The sequence below is a fragment of the Leucopleurus acutus genome (genome assembly GCF_964270905.1).
Source record: "Leucopleurus acutus genome assembly, chromosome: 12".
Classification (NCBI taxonomy): domain Eukaryota; kingdom Metazoa; phylum Chordata; class Mammalia; order Artiodactyla; family Delphinidae; genus Leucopleurus; species Leucopleurus acutus.
The window spans coordinates 83272450-83297848 of record NC_139154.1 but is presented as its reverse complement, the minus strand read 5'-3'; the positions used below and the strand labels follow the sequence as shown (position 1 = coordinate 83297848).

The window sequence follows — 25399 nt, the reverse complement described above, 5'->3', positions numbered from 1 at the left end:
CTAAGCTCTCCGTGCAGGCCTTCTAGTCTCTGCCTGGGAAAGGAAGAGGTCCAGAATTCTTCAGGGAGAACACATGCGCTTTATTTGTTTGTTCAGCTTTTCATCTCTGATGAGGGAGGCGGCAGAATCCTAGAAGAAAAGGAATTAAATGAATTGGTAATTCTTGCCTCCTGAAAGGGTGTCCGTGTCCAGTGGATCACGCTCCAGTCAGCCTGTCGCTAACAGGACATGCTGACCTTCCTCCCTGTGGGCGAAATTATCACCTCCTTTTGAGAACAGGTCTTATTAAAGACTGGCTTGTAGAGGATTTTATAGCTTTAAAATTTGGTATCAACATAGGTTGATAAAGTAGTTTCCTAACCTTTTGACCATGGTTTGCTTTGGAGCGGAGGGTGGTAGGTGACAGGTAAAAAAAAGGAAAATGTGTCCTGGATCACGTGAGGAGAAGTAACCAGACTTTTCAGTACCTTTGTCAGCATCTTCTAGGTTTAGTGTTGATCTCCATTTAGAATCTAGCACTAAATTTTCTCTTTCTCCTTATATCTTCAAGTGTTTCAGAAAAGTTGAAAGAAGTATACGGTCAACACCCACCAGCTCCAGCCTGCAAACTAGTATTTTACTTCGACCGCTTTATCACCCACATAATCTATCCATCCATCCCTCGGTCCATCTGAGACACCCTGTTATTTTTTTATGCATTTCAAAGTAAGTTGCAGATATGGTGTGCTTCTCCTGATCAATTCAGCATGTGATCATTAATCACTCTCTTCCTTTTTGTTTTCTCTAATTTGTTAGAAAGCGAAGATTTCTGAGATAGTCAGGCACAGAAGTTCAAGGGCTGCGATTTAAAGACCTGAATTGGAGATTATTAACTTTAAACAACTCCCTTTGCCGTTTGTGTTTTGAAGTACCAATTTTTCTATTACATGTGTACTTTAATGTGGTGAGAGTTAATTTTGTTTAGTAATCTCACATTTCCATTAGCTGACCTTTGGGGGTTTAAATGTGGATCGTAAATACCATTTTTGGAAGGGTGTGTAAAACAGAGGGAAAGTCAAAGAAAATTAATTGCTTTTGGAGAAAAACATAGGAGAAGAAAGGGTTCTTTAGCTGTGGGTTATTTTGTTTGTTTCAAGTTGGTAATCCTTTGATCTTGATTAATTATGAACCCCACTGAACTCTGGGCTCAGCAAAGCAGCAGACAATAAAAGCAAAATCATAAACCTAGATGCAGACTTTGGCCTCTCGCCTACCAGGACTCCTGTCCCCACTTCGCACTGTGTGATCACCCTGAAACTCACCCTTTAGGACAGAACCATTTCAGTCTGTAAGAAGCAGATTCATTCTATCTTGGTTTGAATAAGATAAATTTCATTTTTTAAAGTGGCTTATTCATGTCAGAGTTGTTCGTGTTTTGATGATTTTTGAGAATAACTCAGAAATCTCCCATCGATTGCCTTTAATGTTAATGAACTGTTGTGATAAAATCTTACTGTGATTTCCTAAAATGTTTCAGGTGATCTTAAAATATCCACGTTAACCATGTTAGAGAATCTGTGTATAAGGCTATGGTAGAATTCACATTAAAATAAAACACAGATACATGGATATATTTATTTGTTATTTCAGTAACTATCTACAGCAGATATGGTTCCTGGATGTACAGGTAAAAGGAACGAGGAGTGGAGGCAGGATGCAGACACGTCTAGGTGGGTCTGGCAGCCTTGCCTGGTGAAGGAGATTTGCCTTGAAAGGAAGAGTCTAAAATGGAATTATCCCCCTTGTGCTAACATAATCCTCATCTGAGGCACCGCAGAGAATCATTTGATGCTGAGTTTTTAAAAAGAAATCTTTTCCAAAAATTTTTTTAACTTTGTTGAATTCAGTGGGATTGTAAATTAAAAATTGTTTTTAATTGTATTATATTTACTTCCAAATCGAAGGATTTTTGTTCGTGGTAGAGGGTCGTGTGAGTTAATTTTCTGGAGCCAGTGTTTTAAAACTCAAAAAAATTTTTTTTTAATTAATTAATTTATTTATTATTTGTGGCTGCGTTGGGTCTTTTGTTGCTGAGCGGGGGCTACTCTTCTTTGTGCCGCACAGGCTTCTTATTGCGGTGGCTTCTCTTGTTGCGGAGCATGGGCTCTAGGCGCGCAGGCTTCAGTTGTGGCTCGCGGGCTCTAGGGCGCAGGCTCAGTAGTTGTGGCACATGGGCTTAGTTGCTCCACAGCGTGTGAGATCTTCCCAGACTAGGGTTCTAACCTGTGTCCCCTGCATTGGCAGGTGGATTTTTAACCACTGCACCACCTGGGAAGCCCCTAAAACTCAAAAATAATTTAAAATGCATTCCAGAGCCTCCTATTAAGGTAATTATCCACTGTAGAGATACTTGACAAATAAGGATACAGAGGTCCGGAGTGGTCTGTCAACCAGGAAACCCACCTAGGATTTAAGGGGCCCATATGCCCAGGAATCTCCAGTTCCCTGGATCCACAGGGTGGGGAAATTAGGATTTCTGCTATTAGTAGAGATTAGAGCAAGTAATCTTCAGATTTCAAGAAAAAATGATTCCTTTCTTCACCAATTGTACAATAAGCTACCATGCCTGTCCTGCCCTATCTCTCCAGGCTTGACCTCAGCCGGGTCTTGCTTCTCCCAGCTGGGTCCGTTACTTACCTCAAGAGATAGTTGCTCGGGAAAGTTATATTGACACAGGGAGAGTTGCCAAAGAGCCATTAAAAAAATCTGTCTTCTAAAATTGCCTTCGGGTGCTAAGATTTACTTCAGCCAACACTTTATTGCCCAGGTTTAACCCTGCCCGGTGTTATGGTTTTAGGTTGTACATTAGCATAACAGCTCTAATGCCTTTATCTTTATTGTGCCCCAGTTATAAGTGATCCATCATTGTGGATATTATATATTTATCAATAGTATTCTTGTGGTTTCTGAATTTAAGTTCTGAATTTAAATGTAGGTAGGAAAGGGTTTTTTGTTGAAGAAAAAAAAGAACTATAGCTCCATCCTTAAGACATATTGGATATATTAAATAAGTAAAATCAAAAGGTTTTGGTTAAACGATTTTTCCAAAAGGGGAAAAAAAAAATCGAGAGCAACAGAAGTATAATCCAGCTGAATCACTCTTTTCCTGTGGAGGATTTATGCTTGTTCAAACTACAGGTGAGGAAAGCTTAGAGGTTAAATTTTAACTTGTGGGTTTTTTATTATTTTGGGGGGGGGGCGCTGCGTTGGGTCTTCGTTGCTGTGCGCAGGCTTTCTCTAGTTGCGGCGAGCGGGGGCTACTCTTCATTGCGGTGCATGGGCTTCTCATTGCGGTGGCTTCTCTTGTGGCGGAGCGTGGGCTCTACGCGTGTGGGCTTCAGTAGTGCACGTGAGCTCAGTAGTTGTGGCACACGGGCTTAGTTGCTCCACGACATGTGGGATCTTCCCGGACCAGGGCCCGAACCCGTGTCCCTTGCATTGGCAGGCAGATTCTTAACCACTGCACCACCAGGGAAGCCCTAAATTGTGTTTTAAAGACAGTACAGTGGAGTGATTCTAATATAACTTTGTAAACCTTGCTGAGAAGGAAACCCCAAAACCAGTGTTTTGTAAGATAACCTCCAGCGTACCTGGGCGCTGCCGTGGGTATCACCACCTCCCGTTCAGCGTGTGAAGGTTTGCCCTTGGAATTGGGGCTGTCACTGAGGTGAGGGATTGGGGGCCACGAGAAGCTCTGACTTGCCTCGCCAGCTGTAGGGTTTTCTAGCTCACCAGAGTGCTCTCTGGTCAGTGTTTCCAGGCTGTGGGGATGTCAGAGGACCCCTAACTGCCTCTGGTATTTCCTCAACTATTTCCTCACAGGCCTCTTAAGCATCTGTCAAGCTTACATGTTTAACTTCCAGCCCTGATCTTTATTCCTTTGTGTCTTGGCTTCATTTCCTTTTCTTGGCCATTAAGGGTCACAGGACCCATGAACAGCAAGTACCCTCCACTTGGGACAGCTGGCAGGGTGTCCATTCCCATGGACGTCTGCAGGGTGTGTGTTTCAGCTCCACGTGCCAGAGAATGATTTTCGGTGTACATGCTACTCTGGCTCTTGTGGCCTGAAAGTGTGAGGAAGCACTTGGAGATTGGAAAATGCACATTGTAATGTAAAGGAAAGTATTGTACATAATATTATAAACAAGGTAGGGGCATTTATTTTGAATGATGGAAACAGTAGCTCATAGAAACGAGTTTGCAGTGGTTATTCTAGAGGAGAGTTATTGTATTAAAGTTTAAGTAGGAAAATAAAAGTACTAGAGGCCCATGTCTAATAAACTTCAACTTCCTAGGATTGGTTCTAAGGAATTATTTATAAGTTAATAAATTTAAGGATCATTCCTATTTCAAATATTAGTCATGCTGGCAGTGTCCTTCGTAGTAATGGAGAAAACAACCCCTTTTAATACATGCACTATAAAATAGTGTGTGGGTGAGTAGGTCTATTTATATGCTTCAGGGTAGCTAGGGAGCCTGAACAACAAAGGTGCTGGGCTTATATGGGGCATGTGAGGATGAGAATAAGCACGCCCCATGCCTCCCCCTCTGGCTCAGGGTGGAACTTGGACAGGGAGGGCTCTAGTGACCTTGCAGGACAGCAGACCTTACTAGCTGTGATGCAGGATTAAAGTGGGGATTCCTAGGGAATTCCCTGGTGGTCCAGTGGTTAGGACTCTGCACTTTCACTGCCAAGGGCCCGAGTTCAGTCCCTGGTCGGGGAACTAAGATCCCACAAGCCGTGTGGCATGGCCAAAAATAATAATAAAGTGGGGATTCCTAAAACATTTTCTAGTTATCTTCACTCCCAGATTCTGAGCCCAGCACATAGTAAAGGAGGAAAACCTATTCACACTCCACAGTATAAGCAGGAACCCCTGCTTTCCGCCCAGTTAGTTTCTGGATGAAGGTTACATCCCCAGTCCCCATTGCAAGGCAAGCACCCACCACCTTCCAGGTACCATGTTATATATTGGGGTTCCATTCTGAAAACTCATTACATGCCATTTCAAAACTGCATACATTGATCACAAAGATAAAACACATAAAAGCTCTGCTGTATCGTCTGGGGCAATGACTCTGCATGGGCAAGATGAGCTGCAGCATCTCAGAAATGCAGGGACACTATGAAGATTGGATGAAGAGCCTGCTTTCTTCTCTGGGTGAATCTGGTCCCTGGCAGAGGGCCTTGGTGCCATGCATGCAAAGTTATGGTGTCAGTACCTGTTCGAGGTACCTGGATTCTCTTACTAGCAGATACGGGGGTAGGGCTGTTTCCAAGACGACTCTCCGTCAAGTGTACTTCATGGCTGATTTCATGGGTGTTAAGTTAACTGTGGGGAAGCCTTTTTCTTGAGTGGTCTTAGCCCACTTTTTAGCTCCCCCAACTCTGATATCATGCCAGCCAGTTCTCTTTAAGAAGCAAACACATAATGTTCAGAAAAGTCCTTCTCTGCTTCGTAGTGGCTGCTCATTTGCATTTGAGAGGAGAGCCAGGTGCCTTCCCCAGAACTGGCTCCTGTGGGGTCTCGCACGTCTAGATGCTTTTCTTACCACTGTTGCCTGTAATGGCCTAACCATACAAACAACACACATTTTGTTTGACAGGAAGCGGGCAGAGCTAGTGTTCTACCTGTAGGGGCTTGTACAGAGCTGAAAACCACGTTTCCACCATGCATAAAACTCCATTATGTACAGCTTTCCTTTCCAAACTTTATAAAGTTTGGATTATATAAATTTCTAAAACCAGCGTAGCCTACTTTAAAAAAAATTCTTAAGTAGTTGATACCTACTAAAACTCAAGAAACCACCACCCTTTTAAATAGAATATGACCAGTCTCTTTGGCTCCTCAACTCATTTGATTCTGCCGAAATATTTTGTTGATCCTTTTGAAAAAGATGACAAGACACATGTATTTCACACACATACGTTTTACACATACATGTAATACTTTATATACACATAACAATTCGATTAAATCAAAGAGCTTTTTGAAATCTATAGGCTCAAGGAAGACTGGGGGTGGGCCGGGCGTGTGATTACAGTGAAGAGTGGTCCTCGTCCCCCTGGAGGACGTGGCGTTATATTTGGCTCAGCTGGCGGCTCGCGGTTGTGCTGGGACCAAAAGGGAGCCTGACAGGCGGCGATCTGGACTAATCCCTCTCAAGGTCTGGTGAAGTGGAGAAGGATGGAAAAGAGGCCTGGGAGGAAGTGAATGTAATGTTTAGCATAATGGAGAGATAAAGGGGCCCTGTGATCAGATAAGGGCTGGCTGTGTGGGGGCGGGGGCGGGGGGAGTATTTATGGTGGATGTCAAAGTTCCAGGCTCTATCTCTGAAGCCAGTGGGAGAGCCAGAGGAGCAGAGCGCCGCCAGTTCCCACATGGTAGACGGACTGCTTCCCTACAGGTGTGCCTGAAATGTAGGCTCAGACCTGTTCTTTATAAATCGGCCTTGCATTAATCATTGCTGGAGGTCCGTTTTGGATGCTCTCCTGCTGTCCAAGGCCCAACAGGCCTCCCTGCCACCCCGTTCTCCGACAGCTAAAAAAGGCAGGCAGTCAGGAAACCCAGTCATCATGGGCCAGAAAGGCTTGTCTTTAAAGGACCTGCTTTCGTAATTAAAGTCAGCCTTTCAGCAAAAATAATTATGATGGCTACAGTTGACCAAGCTTCTTTGTATCAGGCACTGGACCTCAGTTACTGCCTTTAACCCTCAGGACATCCCAGCACGGTGTAAGCTTCTTCTTCGTGTTTTGCAAATGAGGAAACTGAAGCTCAAAAAGAGGCTTCTTCAGCTGCTGAGAAGGTCAAGGCAGTGCTGACCTGTCTGGCTTTGAACATTCTTTACGGACACAATGCTGCCTCATCACTGTTTCCTACAATCCCTTTGTTTACTTCTGTAACGTGGCCCAGACAGGGCCTGCTTTGACTCTGGGGAGAACAGCTTAGAACAGAAATGCCTGAGATGCAAAACTACTTGTGCCACCTTGGAATCAGCACCCCAAAACAAAAATCTAGCTTTAAAATTGTTCTTTCTCTCCCTCCCCATCCTGCCATGGGCTGTCACCGACCTCTGTTGCATGTTGAGTGATTGCAGGACAGCAAGTCCTGTTTTTACAAATAAGGCTGCATGTGGGGAGTGCAAAGCTTTGTCCTTCAAGGAGCCACGTTGGGCCAGATCCCCAGCCCAATTTGAAAAAGCCAGTTTTACTCAAAATGCATATAAAGAATGTAGTGGTGTTCGGGTGGTGGTCAAACACCATTTGTAATGACATTGACTCTGAGGGTCAGTTTAACTCAAGTTCAGACACTAGGGAGGGCTCCATTCAGTTTGTGTTTGGACCCACGCCTGGAACTTCACCAGGTCCTAATCAGTTACACCAATTGAACAGTTGAAACTTTCAGAAGCATGAGGTGATTGTTGTTGTTGACAGTAGCGTTTGGGGGAATTTTCTAAAGCGTACCTGCAGCATTTTTCTTGTGCACGTGAAGAAATGCATCTGCTTTCGCCTCTCCTGCTTCATCCCGCACCCCACAGACAAACCCCCGCATCTGGCTTAAGCATGTTGTTTAATTCTTTCCAGAAAGAGGCAGGGAGGGTGGGAAGGGAGTTTCTTCCTTCTTTATACCTTTTCGGTAGTAGAGTTCATTGTCCTTTCTGTTCTGGGCGGGGTGAGTGCCTGAATAACGTAAATACACCACGGATAGGAAGCAGTTGGCATGCGGCCATGCAGCTGGATTATGCAGACAGCCGTCGCAGCTTTTAGTGCAACACTTTATCCCCCTGCCTTGTTTCCAATAGTCACTCGCCTCAGTTAATGCTGGCTATTGGGGTTGCTGCCAGAGGAGATGGGGGGCTTCTTTTCCCCACCCTCAACACCAGGTCCTAATCAGTTACACCAGTATTAACAGTTGACCTGGTGTTCAGCTGTTAGACTGGTGTGACCATAGAGAAGCGCACCACAGAGAAATCTGTGCCCTCGGGAACGGGCATGGAAGGAATCAGGGCAGGAAAAGAGGATGCTGCAGACCACAAAGGCCAAAATGAAGAGCCCCTGTCGTCTGGAAGCCAGGGGCTGGGGTATTTGTTTGAATCTCTAATAAATGATACTCTCTGGAAATAAGTTTATGGCACCAACATAAATAATGCAAACTTCCCTTTTTCGTGTTTACTTAATCCCTTCAAAGGAAGGGAGAAGAGCACACAGCCGCAACAAAATAAAAGTAAAAGCATGTTTTAGCAAGAGGCGTGTAGAGTTTCAGTTACTCACCTTGGCCATTTCCTGTTGGGCCGAACCCACGGTACATTCACAGACGATTTGAGAAAGCTGTGTTTCATACTAGAGAATTACACATCCTGGGAACCCTTAGTTTTTCTAGAATAAATGGGGAATGTGGGGGGAGCGTATTCTCAAATTGTGTGTATGTAACTAAACAGATATTATAAAATGTTCTTAATCTCTCTCATCTAAAGGAATATGCGTGTTGAATCCTGAGGTGAATGGATTAATGATAGAAACCACGTGACTTTTTAAATTCAATTTTCCTGTTAATGAAAAGGAAATCTTTAGCCTATCCCAGTTAAGCCGTTGTGGCTCATAAGCAAATGAGTATTGAACACTATATTTTCTCAGAGATTTTCTTAGCTACAAATAATTTTTTAAAACCTGTTTACAAATATTGTCTATTTAATCCATTCATTCCTCGACCTACTACATGAAAGACATCACTCTAGGTTCTAAGGATATAGCAGGAAACAAAAAGGGCAAAGTCCCTGCTCTCATGGAGTTTACGTCCTGGTTGGGAAAAGTGGGCAAACAGGGCAGATGTTGATTTAGTAAAATGTAGAGAGACAAAGCACGGTGAGAAGATGTAAGAGGGGTAGAGGGTGCTGCTTTATATAAAGTGGACGGAGAAATCTTCTCTAATGAAATAACCCTGGACAGAGACCCGAATGAATTAAGGAAATGAGCCTAGTTGGTGTGTAGAAAGAAGAGTGGGAAATGGGGTTTGAAGAGAAGGAAGGAAATAACGAGTGCAAAGGCCCTGAGGTAGGGTGCTTAATGCAGAGGACCATCAAGGCCAATGGGACTGAAGTGGGATGAGCAAGGAGGAGAGTAAGATATGCACTAGATGTTGACTCTTACTCGGAGTGATATAAGAAGCTTTTGGAGAGTTTGAATAGAATGTCGTAATCTGACTTACCTTTCGACTTTCTTAGAAAGTTGGGCAGGTATGGGAAGTAAGGAGGCCAGTTAGGAGACTGTTGCAGTCGTCAGAGAAGTGTTCTGGATATATTTCAAAGGAAGAGCCAGTTGGGAATCACGAGTTCAGTCTTAAACGTGTTAACTGAGGTGACCACTAGATGCCAAAGCAGAGAAATCACACAGGCAGTTGGCTTTACTGATCTGAAGCTTAGGGAAGAGGTCTGGGTATGGAAATGTGAATTGGGGCACTGTTAGCACATGGAAAATATTTAAGTGGAGTCGTTGGCCCTGGCTTAGATCATGGATCGTTTAGGCACAGTTAAAGGAGGGGAGGCAGCAAATACTGGTACCAAGTACTAGGTGTGCTAGTGGGTGCCGGTGCAAGGTCTCTTCTGAGTGTGTCTGTTTTCTCAGTGAAATTAAAGCATGCTTGTCCATCATCTGAGAGGGAGGGGGCAGGAGGACATATGAAACAGTCTTCTTGGGGATGGGAAGCTGGGTAGACCCACTTGAGTTTAGTGCTTAGGACTTCAAAAGTAGACCTACGAGCATAGTAGAGCGGGGTCTTTCCCTCTGACCATGTGCAGCAGCCTGAGTGAGGGCATGGAGTTAAGTAGATGGTAGGATTTCACCAGGGTTTGGAGTTTCACTGGGCAACTTCAGAGAAGGCAAACGTTTAGGTTTTCTGCAAGAGTATCATGATAGACCGTGGAACTTAAGTTGGGTTGAGAACATGAGGGTGCGGAGAACAGGGCACAATAGACTGTTGGCCCTGGGGAGCTGAAGAATTATTGGAATCTAGAGAGTGTGAGCTGCACCATAGGGAGATGGTGGCTGGAGAGCGCGATGCTTAAGACTGACAAGGTCAAGAGAGTGACCTAGGCCTGGGTGGCTGAGACAAGGACATTGAAGGAGAAGAGTTCCAGAAACTGCGAGGTCAGAGAACTGGAAGGATCCTCTGGGTGAATGATGAAACGACGAAGAATCACGCCAGGGGTCATGGTGAAGAAATGGAGGGACAGTAAGCGCACGTGCTAACCTCTTCAAGGAATGAGGAGAGGTGACCAGAGGTCTGAGGAAGGGGGCACGGTCAGACTTGTGAGCTTCAGAGGAACTGGAGAGAGTGCCGATAGCCTGCGGTAGAGGTGGCTACCCTACCCCCCCATCTAGGCTGAGTGGGGGAAGGGTGCAGGAGAGAGAAGGCAGCCACACGAGTGGGCCACGTGACTCAGCCAGAGAGCATTTTCATTTAGGTTAAGAAAGTGAAAGGAACTTACAAGACGTACCTGGAGTAGTCAGATTCATAGAGACCGGGAGTAAGATGGGGAGTTAGTGTTGAAGGGTACAGCGTTTCAGTTTGGGAAGATGAAAAAAGTTCTGGAAATGGTTGGTTGATGTTCTGGTGATGGTTGCAGAACAGTGAATGTACTTGATGCCATGGAATGGTACACTTCAAATGGCTAAAATAAACGTTCCATTACGTGTATTTTACCACAAGAAAAACAAGTGTGAAAGGAAGGGTTTAGGAAGTAAAGGGGGATGTTGGCCCTTGAGTCCCAGGGGCACAGTGGGAGGGGAGCTGGGTCACAGTAGTGGGTGAGCTGCAGGGGGTGGTAGGGAACCTGGGTAGCTTTGCCTTTGCAGGTGAGTGAGGTGAAGGATGTGGGGCAGAGGGACGGTCTGAGTGGTGTTTGGAAGATCGGAGGTTGCCCGGCTAGGCTCTGAGCACTGGGCCTGGGGTGCGTAGAAAGAGAGGGTTCTATGTTACTCTGCATCTTTGTTTCCCTAGAATCCGGTACAGTGCCTGGCATGTAGAAGATGGGGATGTATGTTTGAAGGATTAAAAAAAGCAATGTTGTTCCAAGAAAGAAAACAGCAAGTGAGAATTTAATGGCCTTGCCGAAAATCCAAATAAGTTTCGGAAAAGTGATGAAGAATGAAAAGAAGCTAGAGTTGGTCTCTGGAGGAGAAAGAGGATTTTTGGCCAATGTGCAAAGGAGCTTATTGCGAAATCAAAGTTTAGACAGGAAAAAATAAAATCATAAACAGAAGGCTACACATGTGTAAAGGGTATTTGAACTGAAATATAAATGATCGCACCGTGAATTTGTGATTTAGGAGTGGGCTATCGTCTACTTAACGCTAAATCAGAAGATTATTATCCTTATAAAATGTTAAGGCTTGGTCATTCATTATAAACCAAGTTTTAAGGGTTGAAACCATAATGTCCTCTTAAGTTAATAGATTCGTCTTTCCGAACTTATAGATGCCAAACTGTAGATAGAAGTTCATTCGTTTTATTATTAATATGTCCACCTAGAAACTGGAGAATGTTATGCTTGCATACATTCTCAAAGATTCACAAATATTTTTTAATGACTGGGCGTCTTTTTTTTTTTTTTTTTTAACGTACTTTTATATTGAGTTTAAGAGTTTGGGTTTTTCCCTGAACATTGATACAGGCTATCTTTTAAGGTTGCTGCCAGGCGTAGATTTTCTTTTGATGAGTCCCAAAAATGCTGGCTATGGTCCCCTTGCACTGTGAAACGTGTCCTCCAGCTCCAGACCATTGTCATGCCCCATTCTTCTTGTTGTTGTCGTTTTAGTGACAGCTATATTGTGCGCGTCAAGGCTGTGGTTATGACCAGAGATGACTCCAGCGGGGGATGGTTCCCACAGGAAGGAGGCGGGATCAGTCGCGTGGGGGTCTGTAAGGTCATGCACCCCGAAGGCAATGGACGAAGCGGCTTTCTCATCCATGGTGAACGACAGAAAGACAAACTGGTAATGGCAGACGTGCAACGCGTGGGTTAAATTAGCAACGACTGATTTCTTGACATTAAATCATAGCCCTTTTCCTGTAGGTATATTTTTCCTTCTTTCTCTGACTTCAGACTCTTGCAAGAGCTTCCAAAGTTAGAACTCACGGGGCTGGCGCCAAATTGCAAAACCTAACCTTGGCTTTTCAGTGAAGTCACTTTTTACTACACACCGTATAACTCAGATGCTTAGAAGCCGTGCATTTGGCTGTCTTATTTGCGTCTTGATTAATTAAGCTGTCTTTCTGTCACTGTAACAAGATGTTCAAAATGAAAGTATGCTCTTTATTATGAATCACATCGTAGTGAGCTGTAAAGTCAGAGTTTTTTTAAACATTGGGTTTATTCATGGAGCATGCCATCAAGGTTTGGATGGTGAGAGATAGAATGCAAAGAGGAAGTGTCATCTGACGTTACTTCTAAATAAATGTTTATCTCAAAAATACTGCAGCTTCTATTGCATAAGCTAATGAATAAAACACTTTTGGGAAAAGAAAGTAACAAAAAGCAGCGGCATCACACTCCTGTGTAATAATTCTACATGCTTAAAAATAGGCACTTTGGAGAGTAATCATTATCTCACAAAGATGGGGGCGTTGATAGTTTATAACATAGTTTCATGGAGGGACTGGTTGTCCAGTTCTTTGTTATGAAGGAATCTATGATACGAAGGAAAATTGTCTATTTTTAATTGGTGGCCTTGAATCTGGGAGAACATGCTCCTATCTGTATTCGATCCTGGAATGTATACTCCAAAGCCAACCATTGATTCAAAATGTGCAGGATCTCAACAGAGAAAATACAAAGACACCACAGGAATAAGTCAGTGGTACATTTGAGACCCTTGACAGCGGCATGTGTTGAGTTTTATGTGCTGAGTATACAAACTTAATCTTCTTCTGCAACCACTTCTTAATGTTTATAAAGGTTACAAAATAAGGCAGAACAATTTCTAAATGTTATATATGGATTAACAGAAATGGTATTTTCACACTTGATTCATTTCTGAAAATGAAATGAATGAAAATTTAAAGGGAGAATGTAGCTCATTTTAAGAAACATGGCCATTCAAGAAATTCCTTACCTAATAGTCAAATAATTAAAACATTCTTGTTTATAAGATATTCACAATAAAGGCAATGTAACCACACTAACAAGGAAAAGTAAAATAACTACCTTTTAGCCAGCATTTACCTAAGGGCTGAGTACAATGCTAGCCCTTTAGTTGAGATGTATCATTGTATCCTTACAGTAGCCTGTATAGCTATAACTGAAGAAACTAAGATTCAGAAAGACTCCTTGTTCTGGATGACCCATCTTGGGGGCCGGGAGCCAGTATTTGATACCCTGTCACTCTGACCCCAAACTGAGCCAAAGTCGCATGTGCATAACCACCTGTAGCCCTTTGATATAGTTTTTTTTCCCTTTGTGCGTATTTTTATTTTTACCTAGCTGTAATCAGAGCTCGTAAACAGTTTTATATCTGTGTGTGTGGTGTGGTGTGGTTTTGTTTTGTTTTTTTGGGCCACATGGCATGTGGGATCTTAGTTCCCCGACCAGGGATCGAACCCTTGCCCCCTGCAGTGGAAGTGCGCAGTCTTAACCACTGGACCACCAGGGAAGTCCCTAAAGTTTTATATCTCATAAGATATTCTCATAAGAAATTTTTCATGTTGCTGGTATCAGGCTGATTTTCCACTGTTTATTTGAGGATCTCCTTAGTGTCAAATGTTAAGATTCCTTCCCTTCCCGCTACCCCCAGTATTATCTACCTGCATTTTCCACACTTATTATTTACTTGGAATAATTTGAGGGGTCAAATTTTTATGACTTTTGATACTTGTACAAAGAGCTGCTACCAGCATATGTGAGAATTTTCTTTAACACACTGAGGGTCACATATTTTAAATCTTTACCAATTTGATTAGAGTAACAGTGGTATCTTGTTGATTAATAATGAGATCAAATGTTTTTCTGTTTGTTAAACAGTCTTAACTGTGAATTATCTGTCAGCGTCCTTTGTGTATTTACCTTTTGGGGCCTGATTTTTCTCCTTGATACGTATGCCCTCTGAGTATAATAAAGATACTCATCTTCATCTACATATCTGCAGATATTTTTATAATCTGTTGCTTGCCTTTTTTATTTTAGTTGGGGTTCTTTTCCTACAAAAATTTTGCTAGAAAAATTTTTTTCACTTTTTCCCTTTTTATTTTTATTGTTACTACTTTTGTGTTAGCAAATTATTGTACCTGAATGGTTACATCTTTTTAGGTCTATTTTTTCCTGGTATTTCTGTGGTTTGTCATAGAATATGTCAACCTGAAATAGCCTTTACATTGTCTAATTCAGCCCTTTCATTTTATAGATACATTTGTAAACTTGTACCACCGACTTGACCATAGTAATTGTGAGCTCCTACAGTTTTGTTTGAGGCCCTTTATGGAAATAACCTCAGTTAAATTCCTGCAACAGTCTGAAGGAGGAGGATACTATTGATATTATCTACACTTTGTAATGGGGAACCTCAATTCTCCAAGAAGTGATCCATTTCCTCAGTCTGGGGCACATAGTCATTAGCAGAGCCAGCACTGGGAACCATTTCATTGTGAAGCCAAAACCTGGTCCCTTCATACCAGCTCTGCATGGGAATAGGACAGTCCTGGCTGTGGACCAGCTTCTGTTGTGTGTTGCTATTGCACAAGGATCGTGTGCCTCATCCCCTCCCCTGTCATGTTTCTCCATCACCCTCTCCCTCTTCTTGTCCCCCTTACATTCTGTGACTACACTTCTGGACTTTTATATATTATATCCACTAGTAGTTAAATCACACACCCATACACCCAGATGTGCTTCTGCATCTTTCCATCCCTCGCTGTGCCTGTTTCACACTCCGGTAAATCCTGGACTCCTAACACACAACCCCACACACACTTATGGCAATATGGTGACTCCTCCTTTGGCCTCCAAGCTTACGTAATGCAGCATTTCTGCCCACTGGAGGGTATGAATCCTCCTGGAAGCTGTGCAAATGGGGTGGGGTTGTTGAAGGACACCCCTCCCCCTCAGTGGTGGAATGGCGAGGAGAGGGTGGAGATCATTTTGGGAATACAGAGAACGGATGGTATCAGAGTTCCCAGTATTCCAACCGGGACAACCAGCCTTTTCTGATAGAAACTGTTGTCAGTGGTTTTTCCAAGGTAGTGCAGTTCTAGAATTCAGCACATTGGTTTTTGTTGTTGTTACTTGACTTCTGTGTTGACGCCTGTGAACGTAACTTCCATTGTTTCTACGGGAAAAGTCTGTGTTCCAAATATCCATTCACAAAGTCGTTATTTGGATAATTTTTTGTGAGTCGGAGACAATCAAGTTTTCCTGAGAAATTATATGTAAACTAAAAATTTCTGAGTTGAATCTTATTTTAGATGGATTAGAGGATTTTACTTCTGAAATGAATGCTGTGAGAAACTAACTACCTTATGAAGGTGAATCACAAAATCTAAAAGGTTGCATTCCAGTGCAGGTCTGTGAGCGCTCCCACACACATTTGGTGGGAGTCACAGCCGGCACAGCTCTTTGAAAGGCAGTTTGGCAGGATATGAATTTAAAATGTGTATTCCGTTTTACTTGGCAGTTCCACATCTAAACCCTATCCTATGGAGATAGACTGCAGAGCTTTATGGATAGTTACAGTTATCGGAGAGTTTTGGTCTCAGAATCCCTTTACCCTCTAAAAATGTATTGAGGACCCCAAAACGCTTTCATCTTGCAGCTTATAGCTACTAATATTTACCATACTAGAAATTAAAACTGAAATTGTTAAAAAATCTTAATTAAACAGTAGTGTTAGCATAAATGACATTCTTTACAGGCAAGAATAGGCAAATAACTATATAACTATTTTCCAGAAAAAAAATAATTAGAAGAATAGCGTTGCTTTGCATTTTTGCAGATCTCTTTATTATCTGACTTGATAGAAAATAGCTGGATTCTAATGTCTACTCTTGCTTTCAATCTGTGGCCATATGTTTTGGTTGAAGTACATGAAGAAAATCCAGCCTCACACAGATATGTAGTTGGAAAACAGAAATATTTTAATAGCCTTTTCAGACCATCGTAGATAGACTTCTTTGATGCTACACCAAAACTCGGCTTGTAGTAGTTTCTTAAATGTGGACTCTGAAACCATATCAATGACCTTTTTATACTCTATGACATTAAAATCCACTGGTTTATCTTTCTCTTTGCATGGATCTTTTACTCATTCCTGATTTTGTAACGTCATGCATTGGTCATTTGGAAAATAATGGTTTACTGAGTTAACCATTATTAACTTCCAAATGTTGATACATTTAATTCTACAATATCAAAAAATCACATTTCTTAATATCACCACTGATCTCATTAGAAAAGTCTGAAGTATTGGGAAGCTGTCCAAAATTCTAATTTTCACTTGAAAGTTGAAGTCTCATTATTGGCAACAAATACCTCCTCGTTCTCCTTGAGGTGACAGGCTCGCTGTGTTCATCTTCAAGAAAATGTCGGCCAAGTACCCAAGTCTGAATAACCGTAGTTCACCTGTAGGCTGTTCTTTCAAGTAAACCTGGCGATCCATGAGGAAAGTAGTTAGTTCAACTCAAAACTGCAGCAATTACGCACCTTTTTCCTTGAGACAGTCGTCATTCTTCCCCATGCAGTAGAAGTAAGAAGGCTATGAGAGATACTCTTCCCTTTTCTAATTACACATTTGTGCAAATCCAGAGTTTCTTCCCATACTTCAGCCAAAGCAATGTATTACAGCGGATCAAATGCAGAAGCAGATACGAGAATCCAATTATGTGTACTTCCCATTTCATCACACGAGATGAAAGATGTGTATTCACAGGTCAAGATGTAATAATTTTTAACTGCTTCATCAAGTACAATCCTACGTAAGACTGGCCTTTTTTACTTTGACCGTGTGACAGTGGTGAATCCGGTGACTTTGGTACTGTTTGGTGCCACTGCCTGGCCTTGATTCATGCCTCAGCACAGCAGTTTTACCCACCATTCCTTTTGCACCATTAGCAGAACTGGCAACACAATGAAAAAGCAAAAGTATCTTAATATATGAAAATAGTTTTGCCATCCCAGACCCCGTGAAAGGACCTGGGGGTGCAGAGGGAAGGCTCCCAAGACTTTGAGAACATGTTCAAGGATGTTCATTCCAGCATTAGACAGTGTAAAAGCAACCAATTAGAAATGACTTAAATGCCCATTAGTGTGGAGAATGGCTGAATAATTTTAATATATCCGTACTGAGGAATATTATTTATGCAGCCACTAAACAGAATCCTTTCTGTATCCTTCCTGTATCTCCAAGACACGTTTTTGGGGAAAAGGCAAGTTAAAGACCAATTTATAGGCTTGGCTACATTTAAACAGACTCACACACACAAACTTACATGCGCATGTAAAGAAGCTGCAGGAAGGGAACTGGAGTTGTGTCTGCCATACCGACAGTGGGCAGTTCTGGAGAAGGGAGAGGCATTGAGGGTAGGGACGGTAGATGGGCAAGAATGGAACCTTCATGGACTCACCTAAATTACTTAAATCTTCTACAATATGGATTTCTTGTATCGATTTTTTTGAACCCTCCAACAAGAATATATAATCACTTTTTGTCTCCCCACGCATCTGATTTAAAAAGCTATTTTTAAAAGCCTTTCTCAACTTTTAAGTCAATGCCTAAACTTCACTTTAGAAGATTGATACCTATTATGCCAAAACTTCACTAGAGGGGTTATACCTGTTAGGAAGATGAAAGCATTTGAACGTTTTCGTTCTTGTCATTAAACTTAGATAGGTAATGATGTAATTTTGTTTAAGAGAACAAAGAAATGGTATCTGGCCTCCTCTCCCTCACATAATTTAGGTGGCTGAACTTTACTTTTCTAAGAACTTACTGCACTTCTCTAGGAAGATGTACCTTTGGAATAATCTTAAACACAGAAAATGTCAACCAAAGACTAATTTTTTTCACCCAAAAAATAGGGAAAAATCCAGAAGTCTTTGTTTTTACAAAAAAGTTTATTTTGAGACTTTGCATTGAGACTATTAAATTCTAAAATAGATAACATTTGTTAGTTAAAGCCTTGGTTATTTGGATATCCCCAACTTGGAATGGGGCTGGGCTGACATTTAATCATTGTGCTATTCTTAGGGGAAAATGGCCATAGTAAGCAATTTAATCATAAATAGAACTGTGCGAGGGAACTGTTGTCTTCATTCAATACAATGGAATAAAGTTAACTGGGACTGCTATTTGATATGCCAATTTGACTATTATTCTCATCTATTAAGTTAGGGAACATTTATTAGGCAATGTTTAATTTCTGTTTGCCTAGATGTATTCTTGAAAGTTGTACTCATTTAAAGATATTCTCTCTAATTGGAATTTTTATTAATTTAGGCAGGCCTTGATTCTTTCACTTAGTTAAAAATTAATAAGATCTCATTTTGTTAAATGTAGAACTTTGCCAGAACAAGATCAAAGCTAGTAGAAGTTAGCAAAATCATTTTGATATATATATGATGGAACCATAGAAATAAATATTGTCAATATTTTGGAGCTTTCTATGAATAAAGACTGGAGTTTACGTTCACATGATTGCATGCCTCTTTTATTCTATCATCTTAAACTCTGGTATCTCTATCCGCAATAGCACTCTACACACAGAGGGAGTTATTTTATAAAACATCTTGACCTTTTACAGTCTAGTTAGGGGAACAAAACTAATGCACACGAAACTGGCAGAGAATAATATGAAACCAAGTACTAAATTGTGAAGGTGACAAAAACGGAAGTAAATAAGAGTAAAACATAATGCGATATACTGGGAAGCGTGTGTGACCGTTAGGTTTCTTACTGTTTGGTGTTTTCAAAGCATGTTCATGTGTACGTTCATTGATAACGTTGGTGTTGCTTTGCTTCCGCTTTAGAGATAAAAAGGTCAAAGGTCTAAGCCAATCTGCTCAAAGTCATAGCTTAGTAAAAAGGCCGCTCTGAGACGAGATTGCTAGAAATTTGGAGATTGTTCTAATAATCCAGATAAAAGGTTAGTAGAGACCTAGATCACGGTAGTAGCAGTTGAAACAGGGTTGATACAAAAGATGTTGAAGGAAAAATGAAATGGACTTGGTGAATAATAATACGGGGGATAGAGAAAGCCGAAGAGGCAAAAGAAAACCACAGAGATTTGAGCCAGAGAGAATGAAAAGGGAGGGGTTGGCATTGCTAGACAAGGGGAAGTTACTAGGGGCAGAATTTTCAGAGCAAGTTAGTTATTTTCTCAGCTTGTTGAATTTGAGGTCACTGAGAGACACGCATTAGGACAGGAGAAGGAAGGTTGAGATCCACCAAGGGAGGACCACCAAGGGTACGGGGTAGCAAGGAGTGCGTGGTCAACAGAGGCAGACAAAGCCTTCCTCCAAGAAGCCTTCAAAGATACGTGAAGGCAGAGGGGGGGGCTTTCGTTAGTTGCCACCAAGGACGATGGTTCCTAGTTAGCTTTTTGTAACCAGACGCAGTCATGACGATTTAACAAGTAACCCGCCTGTGTGTTTCAATCCTTCAGGTGGTATTGGAATGCTATGTGAGAAAGGACTTGGTCTACACCAAAGCCAACCCAACCTTTCATCACTGGAAGGTCGACAATAGGAAGTTTGGACTTACTTTCCAAAGCCCTGCTGATGCTCGAGCCTTTGACAGGGGAGTGAGGAAAGCAATCGAAGACCTTATAGAAGGTATTGAATTTATTACTGCATTCTCAGTGGGACTACAGGAGGTTTCCAGGTTCTTTTTAATCTGAATTGTCTGCCGTCATATATTTGTGGGTTATTTGCAGGAAGGTTGGGGGCCAGGTCAGTAGAGGCCAAAACTTTAGGAACATCCAAGGAGAAAAAAACTTTAAGTGACAGTGCAGGGAAAAAGGAGATGGGTTTCAGAGTAACGAGTGATTCCAATTGGTTTTTAGACTCTGCTCTGAAAAGACAAGCTCTAGACTTCCATGTGAATGACTTTTTGATGTGTTTTACCTTTCCCTGACTATTGAGAAACAGCTTTGGTCAGATTTGGTCCAGAGGTGGAGAACAGATTCTAATGGGCCCAGAAATCTCCATGCCTTCCCACTGTTGTGTAAGGAGAGCCCAGGGGGTACGTCTGCTACTGAAAAGGCAGAGGGATCTGTGACTCCTTAGTCCCTGGGTGAGCAGCTGGTAAACACTGTGTTGCATTTAATCGTGGCCTGGAAGGCTCTTGGGCAGTGAGTTCTCGTGGGCTTTTCTAGAATCCACAGAGTCCAAACACACAAATTCTCCACTTCGACACATTCACTTATCAAATCAAAGGGTTCAAGCTTCCATAGCCAGGGCCCTGTGAAGAAAGGAATATTAAGCAAGGCACGGCAAAGCCAAATTCAGAATTTGGGGAGATTAATCGCAAAAGAACATATGTTTTATTTGTATATGAAAAAATATGTTCTGAAGTCATTGTCCTCATTGCGGATTTGGGGGAAGAGAGAAAAGCAAATCTCAAAAGAAACATCTCTTAACATCAGCGGGGAGACAGTTCTGGCTGGAACACGAATCAGGGAACTGCAATCCCAGGGTGGCCAGAAGAGTAACAGCCAGTGTTCACATCATAGATCTGACACAAGTGGCAAATGTTTAAAATCTTGTTATTAAACATAGCTTTTAAATGTTTAGAACAGAAAGTATCCTGTATTACTGGTAGAAGCAGTATGTCCGTGTACTTAGTCACTGAAGCTACACACAAAATTGGATTCTTTTGTAATTTTTTTCTCTGTATACACTCTACCTAGCTCTGTTCTACCGAACTTGCCTTAAACGTTGATGGACTAGAGTAATTCAGATAGTAGAGAAAAATCCTCAGAGATCAATAGGAATTGCACACAGGGTATTGTGGGACTTGTTTTTCCTCCTGTGATCCCTCATTGGAAATGTAAATGTTTCTCATTTCTTTCTGAGCAAGTCTTTTGATTTCAGTTTCATGTAATAGCAAAATATTTTCCAAATGTACATTTTGTAAGACCTAACGAAGAAAAGGAGAAGATAGAGACTAAATTTCCCTTTTGGTAGATCTATCACTTGTGCAGATTTTTTTTTTTTGCGGTACACGGGCCTCTCACTGCTGTGGCCTCTCCCGTTGCGGAGCACAGGCTCCGGACGCGCAGGCTCAGCGGCCATGGCTCAGGGGCCCAGCCGCTCCGCGGCAAGTGGGATCTTCCCGGACCGGGGCGCGAACCCGTGTCCCCTGCATCGGCAGGCGGACTCTCAACCACTGCGCCACCAGGGAAGCCCTACTTATGCAAATTTAAGTATGTTTTTCCTTTTGGCCATTAACAGTGTCAGTTGATTTGATCCACACATTATGGAGTGGTATTAGGAAAGAAAAGGGGAAGTTATAGTGATTTGCCTACCAGAATGAAGAAAGCGTTGAACAGATAAACCAGTTGAACCCTAAATGACCATTTTTTTCCCTGATGGAATAAACTGGGTTTTCTGACATGAGCCTAAATGAACCTAAATGTTGGCCCGCAGAAACGAAGAAAACTCATCGATACCCTAGTATTGCAAGAGAAAACCTCTTTGCCCAGGTATCAGCTTAGAAGGTGGCTCCCACAATCTGGGGTTTAGAGTACCGTGTCTGAATTTCAGCACAGGAAGCAATCATACTAGCTGTTTAGTCAAATCCCCTCGTGAGTAAATGAAAAGCCCTGACCTCTAAGTCCAGTTATGCAGTGAGATTGTGGCCCGTCCAACCTGGAGTTCTCCATCCATTGCTTTTCCCACTACACAGTGGGGGCATGGGGGTCACTGGTGGAGGCCGGTCATGATGCATGGCCTCTGTGGTGCCTCTCTGCGTACTTGGTCTCCAGTGGCCAGTGAGGGAGTTTGAGGGATTGATTTGGGAACAACAGTAGGCAAAGTTCATTTAGGGAACATGCTGGCTAAAGTCAATTAAGAAGGGTAAATTTAATTTAATTTAATTTAATTCCCAGGTAACATATTTCTGCTGGTGATTCACATGTGAAAGGAATAGGATGTGGTTTATTTAAATATACTTTTTTAAATGATTGGCTTTGACTTATCCTCTTTAGAAACACCTTTTTGTGGTTTTTGTGTCTTTTTAGGCTCAACAACATCATCTTCCACCATCCATAATGAGGCTGAGCTCGGTGATGATGACGTTTTTACAGTAAGTTCCCATGGTCCTTTGCTTTCCAGATGAGTTGGTGAATAATCAGAGAGAGGTTCTGTTTAGGGGCATGAGAGACACTTGGCAATTTGGTATTTGCTGTTGCTGTTGGGATGCTGTCAGGGAGATCTCTGCCTTGTCATAATTATGCTGCCCTGGGTTTTCCCTGGTCCCTCATGTTGCCGTGATGCTACAAGACACATAGTATCGGCTCTCCTAGAGCTGTCCAGGGCGCGCTCCCAGTCTTCCTTCACACTTAAGGTGACTAGCCATCCTGGTTTGCCTGGGACTGTCCTAGTTTTAGCACTGGAAGTCCCTAGTCCAGCAAAATACATACTTCAGTCCCAGGCAAACTGGGACAACTGGTCACCCTACTCTCAGAGTTTTGCATTAACAACCAGCTCCCCCAACCTCCCTTGCGCGGTGGGTGCGGGGCAGGGGAGTAGCCTTCCTGATGAGTAATTAAACATCTGATAAGAGTTCTGAAGGCGGAGTTGAGGTTAGAGCCAAGTGTGCTAAGGCAGGAAATGGCTTGGATATTTTGACACAGCTTGAGTTAATGGGACGTAACTGGAGACAAAATGATTTCTCAGCTTGCCCCTTCACTAAAATTCTGTGCTTTTAGAAGTTAATTAAACAAACAGTTCAGTGTGCACCTGCTGTGTGCTTGTGCCATCAGGAGCTGTAGGGCAGCATTTCAAAGTCTCGGCCTTGACCCACAGGAAGAAATACATTTAAATTGTAACCTAGGACACACATCCATAGACATCCCAAACCAGATCGTATTTCATGCCCTGCGTTGTGACTTTTTTCTCTTTTTAGTTTCTTCTGCTTTTTATTATGAAACTTTTCAAGCATACAGGAAAATTTAAAGAATAGTACAGTGAACACCTGTATACTCCACACCTAGAGTCAACAGTTGTAACATTTTGCCCCATTTGTTTTATCTGTGCATGCGTGTGAACTTACACACACACGCACACACACATAATTTTTCTGCTGATCCAGGAGAAAGTAAGTCGCCTCTAAATACGTGAGCATGCATCGCGTAAAAATAAGGCGTTCTTCTATACAACACCATTACTGGACCTAAGAAAATTAATAGGAATTTCATAATATCATCTAATAGTTCCCTGATAATTCCTCAGTTGTCCCAAGAGTATCTTTTATAAGCTGTGTTTTTATTTAATATTTTAAATATTAGTTGCAACCCTTTAAACTTGATTCCCGACCCGCTCATCCTGCAACTAGTAATTTGAAAAACGCTACTTTGGGAAGACAGAGGTGTGTGAACCCAGCTCAAGCCCTCATGGAGGTAACTGGGTGGTCTGGACAGCAATGAGATGGGCCTGTGAGAAGCTTAGAAGCCAGCACAGACTGTAAAGTGCTCTGGCCCAAGGTCCTTTACAAGGAGGGTTGTGGGGGTCAGAGAAGACCCCTGGGAGCTGAGGCTGGACCGGACCTCAGTGGCATTAGAACAGGGTTTGGGAACGGGCTTCGAGGCGGGAAGTGAAGGTGGCAGCAGGGATGCATGTACTGAGTTGCCTGAGCATTGCAGACTCCGACCTGACATGAGTAGAGAGTGCTTGGGACGGGGGCAACGGTGTGTGTGTGGGGGTGATATGTCAGGAAATGAACTCAGTTGTGCCTCCGCACAGCGGCTGGTGTAATGTGGCTCTGAGCAGGCTTCCCATAGCGCTCCAAGCAGATCCTCTCGACAGTTGGCATGTTGCTTACATCTGTTCCTTTGTCACGTTTTGAGAGACAAACAACAGCAGGCGGGTTAAAAGGTGGCTTCCTGTGCTCCAGAGCAAAACTGTCATTCGCAGCTGCTTCCCAGCTACCTGCCAGAAGTGATTTATGGAAGCAGGAGAGGGCAAGAGGGAACAGGCTGATGATGGAAGCCAGCATCCCTCCTGGTTTTGTCCTTTAATCCACAGGGAATCAATGTGCTGCTCTAGGGTAAGGCCGAATGCCTGGAAGGAAGTACAGAAACAGCTCCGCTGCTTCCAGACACTCGGAAACTCACTGCAGGAGGAGTGCGACTTAATCGCATTCCCTGTGGGCCCTGATGTCTATGATCCTTGCCTTCATTCCACTTGTTTACAAACAGGGGCCTATTAATAATACTACCTCCCTTCCCCAAGACAAGCCCAGTCATTAAGCCATTGACTATCAGCAACATCCCATGTAAGGATGGGAGTGTCGTCAGGGACTAATGCGCCAGGTTTCCTGTTTGTTCACGAGCTCCCTGTCGTGAGACATTTTGTCCTAAGAAATCAGGGAGATTTCTGAAAGCTGGAGCCGTGGAAGAGAGCAGCTGCGTTAACTCCTGTGTAGCCTATAGCTTCCCAAGGTTTGTTGCGTTCTAAAACTTATATTGGTAAGACAGATGTTTAGAACTTGGAACTCATTTATTATAGAAAGAGTGTAAATGGTGATAGACCCTCTTACAACTTTTGACGAGCCAGAATGAGAATTTTCTAAGAGAACAGCGTATGCGGGAGAAAACCTTTAGAGGCATAACTTGAGGAACCAGGAGGAGGTCTTTTGTTTCTGCTGCTGGAACCAGGGGTCTCCCTCTGTTTCAGGGGATTCCTTGGGACCGGGAGGAAAATAGGACACTGGACAACATATGGATGCACGTTCCACGTTGGGGGATGAAGTGGAGGAAGGGGCACCCCCATATCCACCGTGGAGAAGTTGTTGGGCTTGGGTGCTTGCCAAGCATGGGCTGTCTCATACTTTCCTGACTCTCGGCGCCTAAACCAGCCTGTCCCCCTGACTTCTCAGGATGGTAATTAGCATCCAGCTTAGCATGTGTGCACGCGTGTGCAGACACATACCCACGTGCTCTGCCCATGCGTCTTGCCAGTCGCCAACACATTGCCTCTGCAGTCATCCCACGCCTCTCCTGCCACCAGCCTGGTGTGTGTCCACATCTTTCCGGATGGAACCACCACCAGAGACTCCAGACTAGCCACTGCTCTGATTTTCTGAGTCTTGGGCTGTTTATCCATCTATGTGTCTTAGTATTTCTCCCTGAACCAATTAGGATTGTTCTCTCTTCTTTCA

The 25399-nt window shown here is 42.8% G+C and overlaps 1 protein-coding gene across 3 annotated transcripts in view; it reads left to right on the top strand.

The window, feature by feature from the left end:
• Positions 1-25399, top strand: part of SPRED2 (sprouty related EVH1 domain containing 2) — a 126300-nt gene that overhangs the window by 79613 nt on the left and 21288 nt on the right. For 2 of the 3 annotated variants that reach the window (XM_082851391.1, XM_082851390.1), the window contains exons 3-5: positions 11854-12031; positions 19683-19851; positions 22260-22324. In XM_082851391.1, the coding sequence (XP_082707517.1) occupies positions 11854-12031; positions 19683-19851; positions 22260-22324 (412 nt within the window). Of the gene's footprint in view, positions 1-11514; positions 12032-19682; positions 19852-22259; positions 22325-25399 lie in introns of those variants that run through there. The other variant, XM_082851389.1, reaches the window with a different exon arrangement.